At 32.9% G+C, this 12406-nt stretch overlaps 1 protein-coding gene and 1 pseudogene across 3 annotated transcripts in view; both read right to left on the reverse strand.

Annotated features, from left to right (window-relative positions):
- Rb1 (RB transcriptional corepressor 1) overlaps positions 1-12406 on the reverse strand; it is a 161080-nt gene that overhangs the window by 133092 nt on the left and 15582 nt on the right. The window contains exon 1 of one of the 3 annotated variants that reach the window (XM_058582571.1): positions 896-967. The exons of the other annotated variants lie outside the window; for them this stretch is intronic. Within the exon in view, the coding sequence (XP_058438554.1) occupies positions 896-898 (3 nt within the window). The 5' untranslated portion in view covers positions 899-967. Of the gene's footprint in view, positions 1-895; positions 968-12406 lie in introns of those variants that run through there. 3 annotated transcript variants of the gene reach the window in all.
- LOC124099273 (U4 spliceosomal RNA) lies at positions 3842-3990 on the reverse strand (annotated as a pseudogene).

A 12406-nucleotide genomic window follows, 5' to 3' on the forward strand; every position in this document is an offset into this window, starting at 1 on the left:
TAGAAACTTCCAATTCATAGCAGCTTCATTCATAATAGCCCCAAACTGGAAACAACCCAAATTTTAAAAAGTAAATAAATAAACAAATTGTAATATATCCATACAGTAGTGTTACTGGACAATTGGAGAAGTCCTAATAAATTTAACAACACAGATAAGCCTCAGTATTATTATGCTGAGAAAAAGCCAGATACAAAAGGATATATTATATAATTCCTTTCATATGAAATTCTAGAAAAGGCAAAACTAATCTTTAAGGTCAGAAAGTAGATCAGTGCAGAGGTATGAGGGAATGACTGAAAAAAAGAACAAGATAACTTTCTGTTTGATCAGAAACTTCCATATCTTCATGTGGTGAGTACATGAGTAAATATATTTGTCAAAATTCATTGAATGGTATTCTTAGAATTGATATATTTTAGTTAAGTGCCATGGTACATGACTGCAATCCCAGCTACTTGGGACGCTTAGGCAGGAGGATAGTAAGTGCAAGCCCTGCAACTTAGCCAGTCTATCTCAAAATTTTTTTTTTATTATATTTTTTAAAAAGGGCTCAGGACATAGCTCAGTAGCAGAGCACCCTGGGTTCAATCCCCCATACTAGAAAAAAAGAGTTCTTTTTAAAATTATTTTAATGTGTGCAAATTATCTGGATTTTATTTTATTCTGGAAATATGTTACAAACTCTTTCTGAAACTGAACATAAAAAGAGCACTGCTTCATTTTTTTGACAACTGTTAAATATCTATTTTAATAAAATAAATGAACATCAATTTATGTGTATGTTAATATTAGTATAGTCAATTTCTCTGGAACTACTAATATGTGAAAAGTTGTCTCTATGATAGAAACTCCCCATGTACATGCTTTTTGAATTTTTATGCCTATTTCTTACCATGTTTTTGGTTTGCTGCTTCTCCCTCAGGTACCATTAGGTGAACTTAACTGCTTTCAATGTGTCTGTTGCAATTCCAGTCTTTTTTCTTTGTCCTAATCTTTAGGAAATGAAGTAACTACAGCTGTTAAAATTTAGTATATTGTTTATTCACTTTTTTCAAAACATCAAATTTTATTAGGACACAGTCCACAAAATCCAATACATGATAATTTGATATGTAAAATGTCTAAATGACATGTTCTATCAGATTTTTTAGGATTTGAAGAATTTTCCTAAGAGGAAAATGTGATCTTTATTTCAGATATGGTTTATCTTTTAATTTTCTTAAATAGCATGTTTCAAAGAGCAGAAGCTTTAATCTTGATTAACCTCATTAATTTTTTTCTTCCATGGATCATGCTTTTTTCAATGTAGTATCTAGCAAATCTTTGTGTAACACAATCTGTTACCTCCTAGTTCTAGGGGTCTGATTCATTTTGAGTTAAATTTTTAAAAACGGTGCAACATAGGAAATAAACTTTTTACATATAGATATCTGTTCCTGTTTGTTTGTTGCAAAATATCCTTTCTCTGTTGAATTACCTTTTTACCTCTGTAGGAAATCAATTGATTGTACACATGTGGGTCTCTTTCTGGATTATCCCTTGTGCATATGTGTTTGTTGTTGTTTAAGGCATTATAGTCATACTTAGTTTTCTAATACATTTTGACAAAGTCATATATGTATAGAATTTGATTTATTCCATTTCAGTCTCCATTCCCCCTACCTTTCTCTTCCCTTTTTCCCCTACTTTGCAGATCTTCCTTTCACTCAAATGATCATCCCTATCTTTATCATATCTGATCCCACCCTCATTTTTTCCCTTATTTTGCTCTAGCTTCCACATTTCTCTCAAACCATTTGACCCTTGGTTTTCTGAGTATGCATTATTTCACTTAGCATGATGTTACCCATTTCCATCCCTTTATGGCAAATTCTGTAACTTAATCTTCTTTATGGCTCAGTAAAACTCCATTGTGTATATACACAAGATTTTTTTAATCCATTCATCTATTGACACATATCTGGGCTAGTTCCATAATTTGGCTATGGTGAATGGTGCTGCTATAAACACTAACGTAGCAGTAACACTGTAGTATGCTGATTTTAGTTCTTTTGCATAAATACGAAGAAATGGGATAGCAGGGTCAAATGGTAGTTCCGTTTTTTGTTTTCTGAGGAATCACCATATTGCTTTTTAGAGTGGTTATACCAATTTACAGTCCCACAACAGTATAACTTTTGCTCCACATCCTCATCAGCATTCATTATTATTTGTGTTCTTGATAACTGCCATCCTGACTGGAGTGAAATGAAATCTTAGTTTTGATTTATATTTCCCTAACGGCTAGAAGTGTTGAACATTTTTCATATATGTGGAGCCATCTGCATTTCTTCTTTTAAGAAATGGATATTTAGTTCTTTTGCCCATTTACTGATTGGGTTATTTGGGGTTTTTTATGTTAAGCTTTCTGAGTTCTTTATATATTATGCATATTAATCCCAAGAGGGGTAACTGGCAAAGATTTTCTCCCATTCTGTGTCTCCCATTCTCTCTTCACACTCTTAATCATTTCCATTACTGTGCAGAAGCTTTTTAATTTGATGACAGTCCACTTATCAATTCTTGGTTTTATTTCTTGAGCTTTAGGGGTCATATTAAGGAAGTCAGTGCCCACAAGAATATGATGCAGTGTTGACCCTATGTTTTCTTCTAGTAGTTGCACGATTTCTGGTCTAATTCATAAACCTTTGATCTACTTTAATTTGTCTTCTCTGAAAGAAGACTCTTGTTTCATTCTTCTACATACGGCTAACCAGTTTTCCCATTACCAACATATATTCTTGGCATCTTTGTCCAGTATCAGATCACTGTAAGTATGTGGGTTTGTCTCTATTTTACATTCTATTCCATTGATTTTCATGTCTATTTTGATGCCAATACCATGCTGGTTTTGTTACTATAACTCTATAAAAAAAACTGGAGATCGGGTATTGTGAATGACCCCTGCCTCATTCTTCTTGCTGAGGATTGCTTTGGCTATTGCAAGTCTTTTATTCTTCCAAATGAATTTAAGTACTGGTTTTTCTAGTTCTGTGAAGAATATCATTGGATATTGATGAGAATTGCATTGAATCTGTATATTGCTTTTGATAGTATAGACATTTTAACAATATTAATCTTGTCTATCCAAGAACATGGGAGGTCTTTCCATCTTCTAAGGTCTTCCTCAATTTCTTTCTTCAGTGTCTTATAATTTTCATCGTAGAGATTTTTCACTTCCTTGATTAGATTAATTTCCAGGTTTCTGTTGTTTTTGTTTTTGTATTAGGGGCTATTGTGAAAGGGATGGTTTTCCTGATTTCTTTCTCAGCTGAATAACTATTGGAGTATGGGAAAGCTATCAATTCATGAATGTGATCTTGTATCCTGCTATTTTGCTGAATTCACTCATCAGCTCTAGAAGTCTTCTGGTAGAATTTTTTGAGTCTTCTACATATAGGATCATGTCATCAGCAGAAATAGTTCGGTTTCTCCTTTTCCTATTTGTATCCTTTTACCTTCCTTCTCTTGCTGATTGCTCTGGCTAGAGTTTCAAGAACTATATTAAATAAATAGAAGTGGTAAGAGAGAACATCATTGTCTTGTTCCTGAGTTTAGAGGAAATGCTTTTAGTTTTTTTCCATTCAATGATGTTGGCTTTGGGTTTTTCATATATAGCCTTTATAATATTGAAGTAATTTCTTCTATCCCTAGTTTCTCCAGTATTTTTAACATGAATGTGTGCTGTATTTTACCAAAGGCCTTTTCTGCGTCTATTGAGATGATCATATGATGCTTTTCCTTAATTCTATTTATGTGAATTATATTTACTGATTTGTGTATGTTGACCCAATCTTGCATTCCTGGGATAAAAACCACTCAATCATGGCATATTAACTCCTTGATGCGTTTTTTAATGTGGTGTGATATTTTCTTAAGTTTTTAATTAGCAATAGTTGCACCTCGGAAAAAACCTCATTGGCTACAATACTGCCAAAGCACAAAGCTCTGCTATTTTCTTAAGGATTTTGCATTTATGTTCATTAGGGATATTGGTCTGTAGTTTCCAGGTCTTGCTATGTTGCCAAGGCTGGCCTTGAACTCAAAATCCTCCTGTCTCAATCTCCCTGCTCACCGGATTTACAAAAATGTGCCACCTTCTGTACCCTCTTTCTGGATTTTCTGTTCTGTTCCATTGATCTACCCGTCTTCCTTTTCACCAGTAACCACCGATGTCTTGATTACTGTAGCTTTGTATTTCTTGTCCATTTTTAATTGAGTTAATTCAATATTTTTCTATCTGAAAGGCAATCTCAACTTTTATTCTTCTTGTATGAATTCAAAGACTAAAGACTAGAGTTAACACTGGCTCAACATAGACATGCAAGGTCACACACCTAAAAACCAAATTTCCTAACACTCAATTTAACATTATCCCATTTCTTTAAGTATTTTCCTTATTATAATTCTTAACATTTTCATTACTGAAATCTTTAATCTCATCACCTTCACCAAGAGGTCTATGTTCTTAACTTTGATTTTTATTTCTATTTGATTGAAAAGGTTGAAGAGTCACTACTTAAAGCCTCAAGTTATTTTTAATTCTTTTCCACATCAAGTTATTTTTAATTCCATTTACCTCCTAGTTTTCCCCAAAATGACTATGCATTTTATCTCTGAAAATTCACCTATAAATTTCTTCTTTTCTGATTTTGACAAATGGACATTCTTCTCCATTCTCAAAACTCTGAATTCCTTCCACTTTAGATCACATTGTCAGCATCCCCCTCGATTTTACTAATTCCTCCTGTCTTTTGAAATTTCTCTAAAAGTTCTCTCGGTTTCTTTCTCTGCTTTCAAATAAACTTACATCACCCTTAAAAAAACAAACAAAATAAAAAAACAAGAATGTAGCTCAGTGGTAGAGTATTTGCCTAGCATGCATGAGGCCCTGGGTTGAATCCCCAGTACCACCAAAAAAAGGGTAAAACAAACATAACATCTTTCTACTTCTGGACAGTATTTAGCCACTGTCCTTACTGCATATACAAACTCCCCCTCACTAAACACACCCACCTCTTACTATTCATATACAAAACATATACATTCTCATAGGGTACACACACTGAATCTCCTAACACACACCTCTCTCACAATACTATTTTACCAGAGTTCTTCTCTAGGTCTTCAAAGGTCTCAATGCAATATTTAACACCATTAACAATTTTTCTCCTTCAGTCCCCGTAAAACTTCTTTCCTTAGTTCTAATATCCTTATCCCCAATTGTATTTCACAACATTTTCAGTGCTTCTTAACTTCAAGGGCTGTTTTTCATCATTCTCTTTTTCTCAAGAATCTTATCCACTCCCCTAGCATCTCCATCATCCCCATTACAGGCGGTTCATATGTCTCATTCTGCTTCACCAACTGATTATTCTTTTAAGTTCCAGGCCTTATTTTCCAATTTACAACCTAAAATCCGTAACTGATGTTTTTCTTGAAAATTTATATGAAAGGCAGCTCAGAATATTAGTGTAAAATTTCTTTAAAAAAAAGCAATTTTTATTCAGCCAAAACAATCACCAAAAGACAGTAAAACTTGGGAGAAATATGGACAAAGAACAAGCATTTTGCAAATAAAAAATAGTACTTTTCAACAAACATACTTTTGTATGCTTGTATTATTATATTGTATTATATTTTGTTTGTATTTAAAAATGCCAAAACTCAGAATAGTATCAACTGAATCATGTTTTGTTAATATGTATCAAAATCCTTAAAAATTTGGTTTAATATCAAAGAACTTATTGACTTAAAATAATTAAAGAGTCGGGATTTAATGTAAAACATTCAAAGAATCATTTAAATAGTAAAAATAGTGGGAGATTCTTAAATATCTTAAAATACAATAATGAAATAAATGTTGTAGCCATGTCATAGAATAACTTAATTAGGAGTCCTAATTTTCAAAGAAAATTAGAAGAACACAGAAAAATATCCAAGATAAAATGTTAAGGAAAAAAAGGAAACAGAATACAAAATTATTTGTATATATTTATTCCAATTTTGTGGAGGGAAAAAGGTAAGAAAGGAAATGCAAAAAAAAAAAATACATATTGAAATGTTAATGTTTAGCTCTAGAGTTGGTAAAATAATCTATGGTTTTCATTTTCTTCATTAATCCTAGATATATTTTCTAAATTGCCTACAACTGTAAACAGGAGAAAAGTGAAGTCACTAAAAAAAAAAAAAAAATGCTAAATTTATTTAAAGCAGGAAAGAAAAATGAAGAACGTTTCTTCAAAATCTTTAAAATATCAAGTGTATATGCATTAAAATTTAAATAAAGAACTACAATCAACCTTTGAAGAGTTTACCTTCATTTGAACCACCCTAATGATAACCCCTAATTAGTGACAATTTATACATACTTGTTTTGTAACACACTTACTTGTAAAATAGCTCCACCAAGTGGTGACATAAATCATCATGTAAACACACTACATACTACTTAAACTATCATAATGTGAACTGAATTGAATCAACAAGTTAAAATAATATTTTCTCCCGTCTATATTTTTGAAATAAAAGAAGATAAGCCACTAGAAATATATTCTCCATGTCAGGATAAAAAGGACACATCTTTACACATAATTCACGAGACTAATGAATGACTAGCAATATGGTTCAATGTATCACAGAATGGTAGTACAACAAAATAGGAAAAGGAACTGCCTATATCCTCTATGCCTAGATTTCCTTCTCACCTAGGTTTGATGTATGAACATTATGAATAACATATTAATATGCCATAAAATCTCCCCATGCTTGTTTAGCATCATCTGACAACATTCTAATATTGGTCACAGAAGCAAAATGCAGAAGTAGCACACGAAAAGGAATGCATAAACTAACTCTTGTCTGAACTCAATTACATTTTTAACAGGACATGCTTGGGTAAACAACAGCTGAATCAACCATTCAGTTACATAATAACTTTGTGGGGAGAGTGATTATACTCCCATAAAAAATATACCTGGCAAGTTCAGATTTACTTGGACATCTGCCCAAAAGATGAGCACCTAAGACTCTTTCCTTTGAGAACACCTACAAAAGTAGATGCACAGGACTGTCTAAGCATAACTGAACTGGCAGTCACTTGCTTGTTCATTTGTTCCTACTCAATTAGTCTACAAACATTTTAAAGACAGAAAATTATATTTAATTTACTATTGTACTCTAAGAGCCTAGTACCACCAACTTGTGATAAATGATTTTTTTAAGTTTTGGCAAATGACCATATTTTGATGTAGGATAGAATGGCTTTTGACTTTTGACTTTTTTTTCTTTTTCTTTTTTCTTTTCTTTCTTTCTTTCTTTTTTTTTTAAGTATGGACAGAGAAACTAGCAGTAATTGAAACCACAAAGTGTAAAATAAGATTTTGGTTCTACTAATTTCTTAAGATCCCATTCACAAACTGATGACAAACTAGTAGTATCAGCAAGAGTAACTCACACAAAGAAATAATATCACAGACCTCATTTTCTATACAGATGATATGTAACTGACTTGGAAATTAGGGATTTTACCATTTCAGGTAATATGTTTAAGTCTTTAATCCATTTTGATTTTTGTGTGGGGTCAGATAAGAATCCAATTTCACTTCTTTCCATGTGAATATCCAGTTTTCCTAGCACCATTTATTGAAAATACTATCCTCCCCCACCCACTACCACCACTCTGATGTGTATTCTTGTGCCTCTGTCAAAAATTAGTTGACCATGTATGTTTGGGTCTATTTCTGGGCATATCTTTATGTTCTATAATATTGGTCTATGTGTCTGTTTTCATGCTGGTACTATACTCTTTTTTTCCCTTCTATGTGCACATTTATTTCCTACTGAAAATTAAAAGAGCACATCAAAATTTCCTTTTATGGCAACTCAGTTTTTTGAAAACCAGAAAATTGAATTATCTACTCCAATTATTACACTCTAATCAAACTATCCAATATTCTCTTAACATCTCTTCCAGTTCCTGAGTTTTATTTCACAGATTTCAGGCTTTTAAAATCCAAGGGAAGATTTGAGACCTATTGGTACTTCTTTGAGTCAAACAAAAAAAAATAAAACTTAAGTATATTGAAGTCATTTATGTACATTTTAACTGCTCAGATTCCTTATAAATTACTGGCATTAAGAGATGGCTTAAAGCATGAAGAGATCCCCAACACCAAAATAAATAAATAAACAAACAAACAAATAAATAAATTTTGGATGCAAAAGAATAAAGATATCACAGAACTCATACATAAGCTATTCAAAATCATTAGTATGCAGTCTAAGCATAGTGTGCCTAAAATTACCATCATGAAGAACAAATACAATTTACGCCTATATTGACTCTGTGTCATAATCATACCCTATTCTAGCATTCTCAGAAGGATCCCATCCATGATATACACAAAAACTGCAGGTACATTTGAATGGTACAGTTAGTGATTCACTCTGAACTCCCTTAAGACTGTTGTCTCTTCGTTGTTCTCTTTCAAGACTTAAGAGATATCTCCATTTTGCCACGTGTTCTTTCCATGCCAATAACAATGTCTAGACTCCTCACCGCCACCTGTTGGGAAAGCCACTCCTGACCTCCCATAAGATCCTCTCACTTCTGTCCTGCAGTTGGGGTGGACCTTCTGGCAGAGGGGAAGAGCATTTAGCACAAGGATTCAGAGTTAAGTCATGAAGTTGCTTTACTAGCATTTCTGAACTGACCAGATGAGAGTCCACTGAATTTTCTTCATTTCAGACATCGGAAAAGACTCCTGGGTCGAGGTTGGGTTAAATTTTTGCAATGGGTCCATTGGGAGGTGAACAGAACCCTCAAAAAAGTTGTTCCCACTGTTACTTGGGAGGAAAAAAAACTGTACTATACTCTCTTGATTACCATAACTTGTTAACTGATTTTTAAATCAGGAAGTATGATGCCTCCAACCTTGTGTTTCTGACTCAATCTTGCTTTTGCAGTTTCTGTACAGCAAAGGAAACAATCAACAGAGTGAAAGGACAGCCTACTAAATGGGAAGAAATCTTTGTCAGCTGTTCATCTGAGAGAGGAATAATATCCAGAGTATTTGAAAAACTCAAAAAATTTAACACCAAAAAACAAGTAATCCAATCAATAAATGGGCATATGAGCTGAGCAGACACTTCTCAAATGAAAAAGTATAAATGGTCAAAAATTATATGAAAAAAAAATGCTCAACATCTTTATAGTCATCAAGGAAATGCAAATCAATTACACTGAAATTCTAGCTCACTGCAGTCAGAATGGCCATTGTCAAGAAAAGAAAAATTAACAAATTCAGGCAAGAATATGAGAAAAAAGAATCCTTAGACTGTGGGACTGTAAACTGGTATAGTCACTGTGGGAATAAAAATAGAACTACCATATGATCCAGCTACCACTCTTGGATATATACCCAAAGGAATAAAAATCTGCATACAATAGAGATGCCTGGTTACCTATATTTATCACAGTGCTATTTACAATAGCCAAGTTACAGAATCACCCAAATGCTGAATGGATAAAGAATGGATGAAGAAAATATGGTATATACACACAATGAAATATTAGTCAGTAAAAACAAAATCATTCATTCTTAGGAAAATGGATGGAAGTGGAGATAATTATGTTAAGTGAAATAAGTCAAACTGAGAAAGACAAGTATCACACGTTTTCTCTCATGTGAGGAATCAAAAAAAAAATAATGACAACAAAGTAGAATGGGGACTATTAGGAAAGGAGAAGGGGACTGGATGTCAACAGAGAGTAAAGAAGGTAAACAAAAAACAGTATGCATATTCCTCAGAAAACTTAGAATGGAACTGGAACCACCTTTTGACTCAGCTATCCCACTTAGCATAATACAGTGATGCAGCCACATCAATACTTAACAGCGGCTCAATTTACAATAGCTAAGCTATGGAACCAACCTAGATGCCCTCCAACAGATGAATAGATAAAGAAAATGTGGTATATATACACAATGGAATATTATTCAGCCATAAAGAAGAATGAAATTATGGCATTTTCCAGTAAATGGGTGGAATTGGATACTATCATGCTAAGTGAAATAAGCCAGTCACAAAAAAACAAAGGCCAAATGTTCTCTCTGCCATTCGGATGCTAACACACAATAAGGGGTAGGGGAGGGAAAAGAGAAGTTCATTGGATTAGACAAAGGGGAATAAGGGAAGGTGAGGGATAGGAATAGGAAAGATAGTAGAATGAATCAGACATAACTTTCCTATTTCATATATGAATACACAACCAGTGTAACTCCATATCATGTACAAGCACAGGAATGGGAGATTATATTCCATGTATATATAAAATGTCAAAATACATTCTACTGGGCTGGGGTTGTAGCTCAACGACAGAGCTCTTTCCTAGCATGTGTGAGGCACTGTGTTTGATTCTCAGCACCACATATAAATAAGTAAAACTAAAGGTCCATCAAAAACTAAATAAAAAAATTTAAACAAATACATTCTACTCTCATATATAAATAAAAAGAACAAATAAAAATGTTTAAAAAATAATTAAGGGCTGGGGTTGTAGCTCCAATGGTACATCGTGTATGGCACTGGGTTCAATTCTCAGCACCACATATAAATAAGCAAAATAAAGGTCCATTGACAACTAAAAAATATATTTAAAAAAATTAGGGCTGGAGTTGTAGCTCAGTGGTAGAGCACTTGCCTAGCATGTGTGAGGCACTGGGTTTGATTCTCAGCACCACATATAAATAAATAAATAAAATACAGGTCTATCAACAACTAAAAATGTATTTTAAAATTTTTTAAAAGAGGGTGAATACAATCAAAGTGAGTTATATGCATCATGAAAATTTCACAACTATTTTGTATAATTAATATGTGCTAATAATTACAATTAAAACTAATGCTTAGAAAAAGAAAAAATATGGCTTTTTTACTGGAGTCTTTGTGGTTCCATAGGAATTTTAAGGTGTTTTTTTTCCTATTTCCTTGAAAAATGCTATTGGAATTTTGATAGGGATTATACTGAATTTGTATGTTGCTTTTGATAGTATGAACATTTTAACAATATTAATTCTTCTGATCCATGAATACAGGATATCTTTTTATTTATTTGTCTTCTTCAACTTCTTTCATTAATGTTTTATAGTTCTCAGCATACAAATCTTTTACCACCCTGATTAAATTTATTCCTAAGTATTTTATTCTGTTTGCTATGGTAAATGGGATTGTATTCTTAATTTGTTTTTTGGATAGGTCATTGTTAGTTGTGTAGAAACACAACTGATTTTTGTATATTGATTCTGTATCCTACAGTTTTATTGAATTTATTTACTCTAACAGGTTTTTATTGGAGTTTTTAGTGTGTGTGTGTGTGTGTATGTGTGTGTATATGAAAAATACATATATATATTCATGTCATTTGCAAAAAGAAACAATTTTATTTCCTCCTTTTCTATGTGGATGACTTTTAGTTCTTTTTCTTGCCTAACTGCTCTAAGACTTCAAGCACCATGTTCAACAGAAGTGGCAAGACTCAGCATCTTTCTGGGAATGGTGGTGCACACCTGTAGTCACAGAGACCCTAGAGGCTAAAGCAAGAAGATCAAAAGTTCTATGCAAGCCTCAGCAATTCAGTGAGACCCTCAGCAACTCAGTGAGACCCTGATTCAAAATAAAAAGGACTTGGGGTGTAGCTCAGTGTTGAAGTGCCCCTGGGTTCAATTCCCAGTACCCTCTTCCCCTGCAAAAAGGCAGCATTCTCGTCTTCTTCCTGATACTACTGAAAAAGCTTTCACCTTTTCACCAGAGTATTTTGAGTATGCTGTTGATGGTGGCCTTATCATACGTGGCCTGTATTGTGATGAGATATATTCCTGATATACCTTTGTTGAGAGTTCTTACCATGAAAGGATATGCTTTTTCAACATCTGCTAAGATAATTAGATGATTTTTGTCCTTCATACTGTTAATGTACAATATCACATCATCCCTCAATAATCAATAAAACACCTAAGGGATCTAAGAAACATGATCACCCAATTTAATTAACGCTTTCAGAACACTCTATATGATAATAACAGAATATATATTTCCAAATATCTACAGATCATTCACTAAAATAAGCCATTTTCTGCAATATAAAATGAACCTCAACAAATTTTAAAGAGTTATAAAGAAATTAAAAAGCACAGAATTAAATAATAAGTCAATAATGGAAATATACCCAGAAAAATAGAAAAATACTTGGGAATTAAACAATGTATTTCTAAATAATTCATCAAAAGGTCACAAGTAAATTAGAAAATATTTTTAACTGAATGAAAACAGAAACACAACATACCAAAACATGTGGAATGTG

Source organism: Marmota monax, unplaced genomic scaffold (assembly GCF_021218885.2).
Source record: "Marmota monax isolate L192 unplaced genomic scaffold, Marmota_monax_Labrador192_F-V1.1 WCK01_AAM20220418_F8-fsc00011, whole genome shotgun sequence".
NCBI lineage: Eukaryota > Metazoa > Chordata > Mammalia > Rodentia > Sciuridae > Marmota > Marmota monax.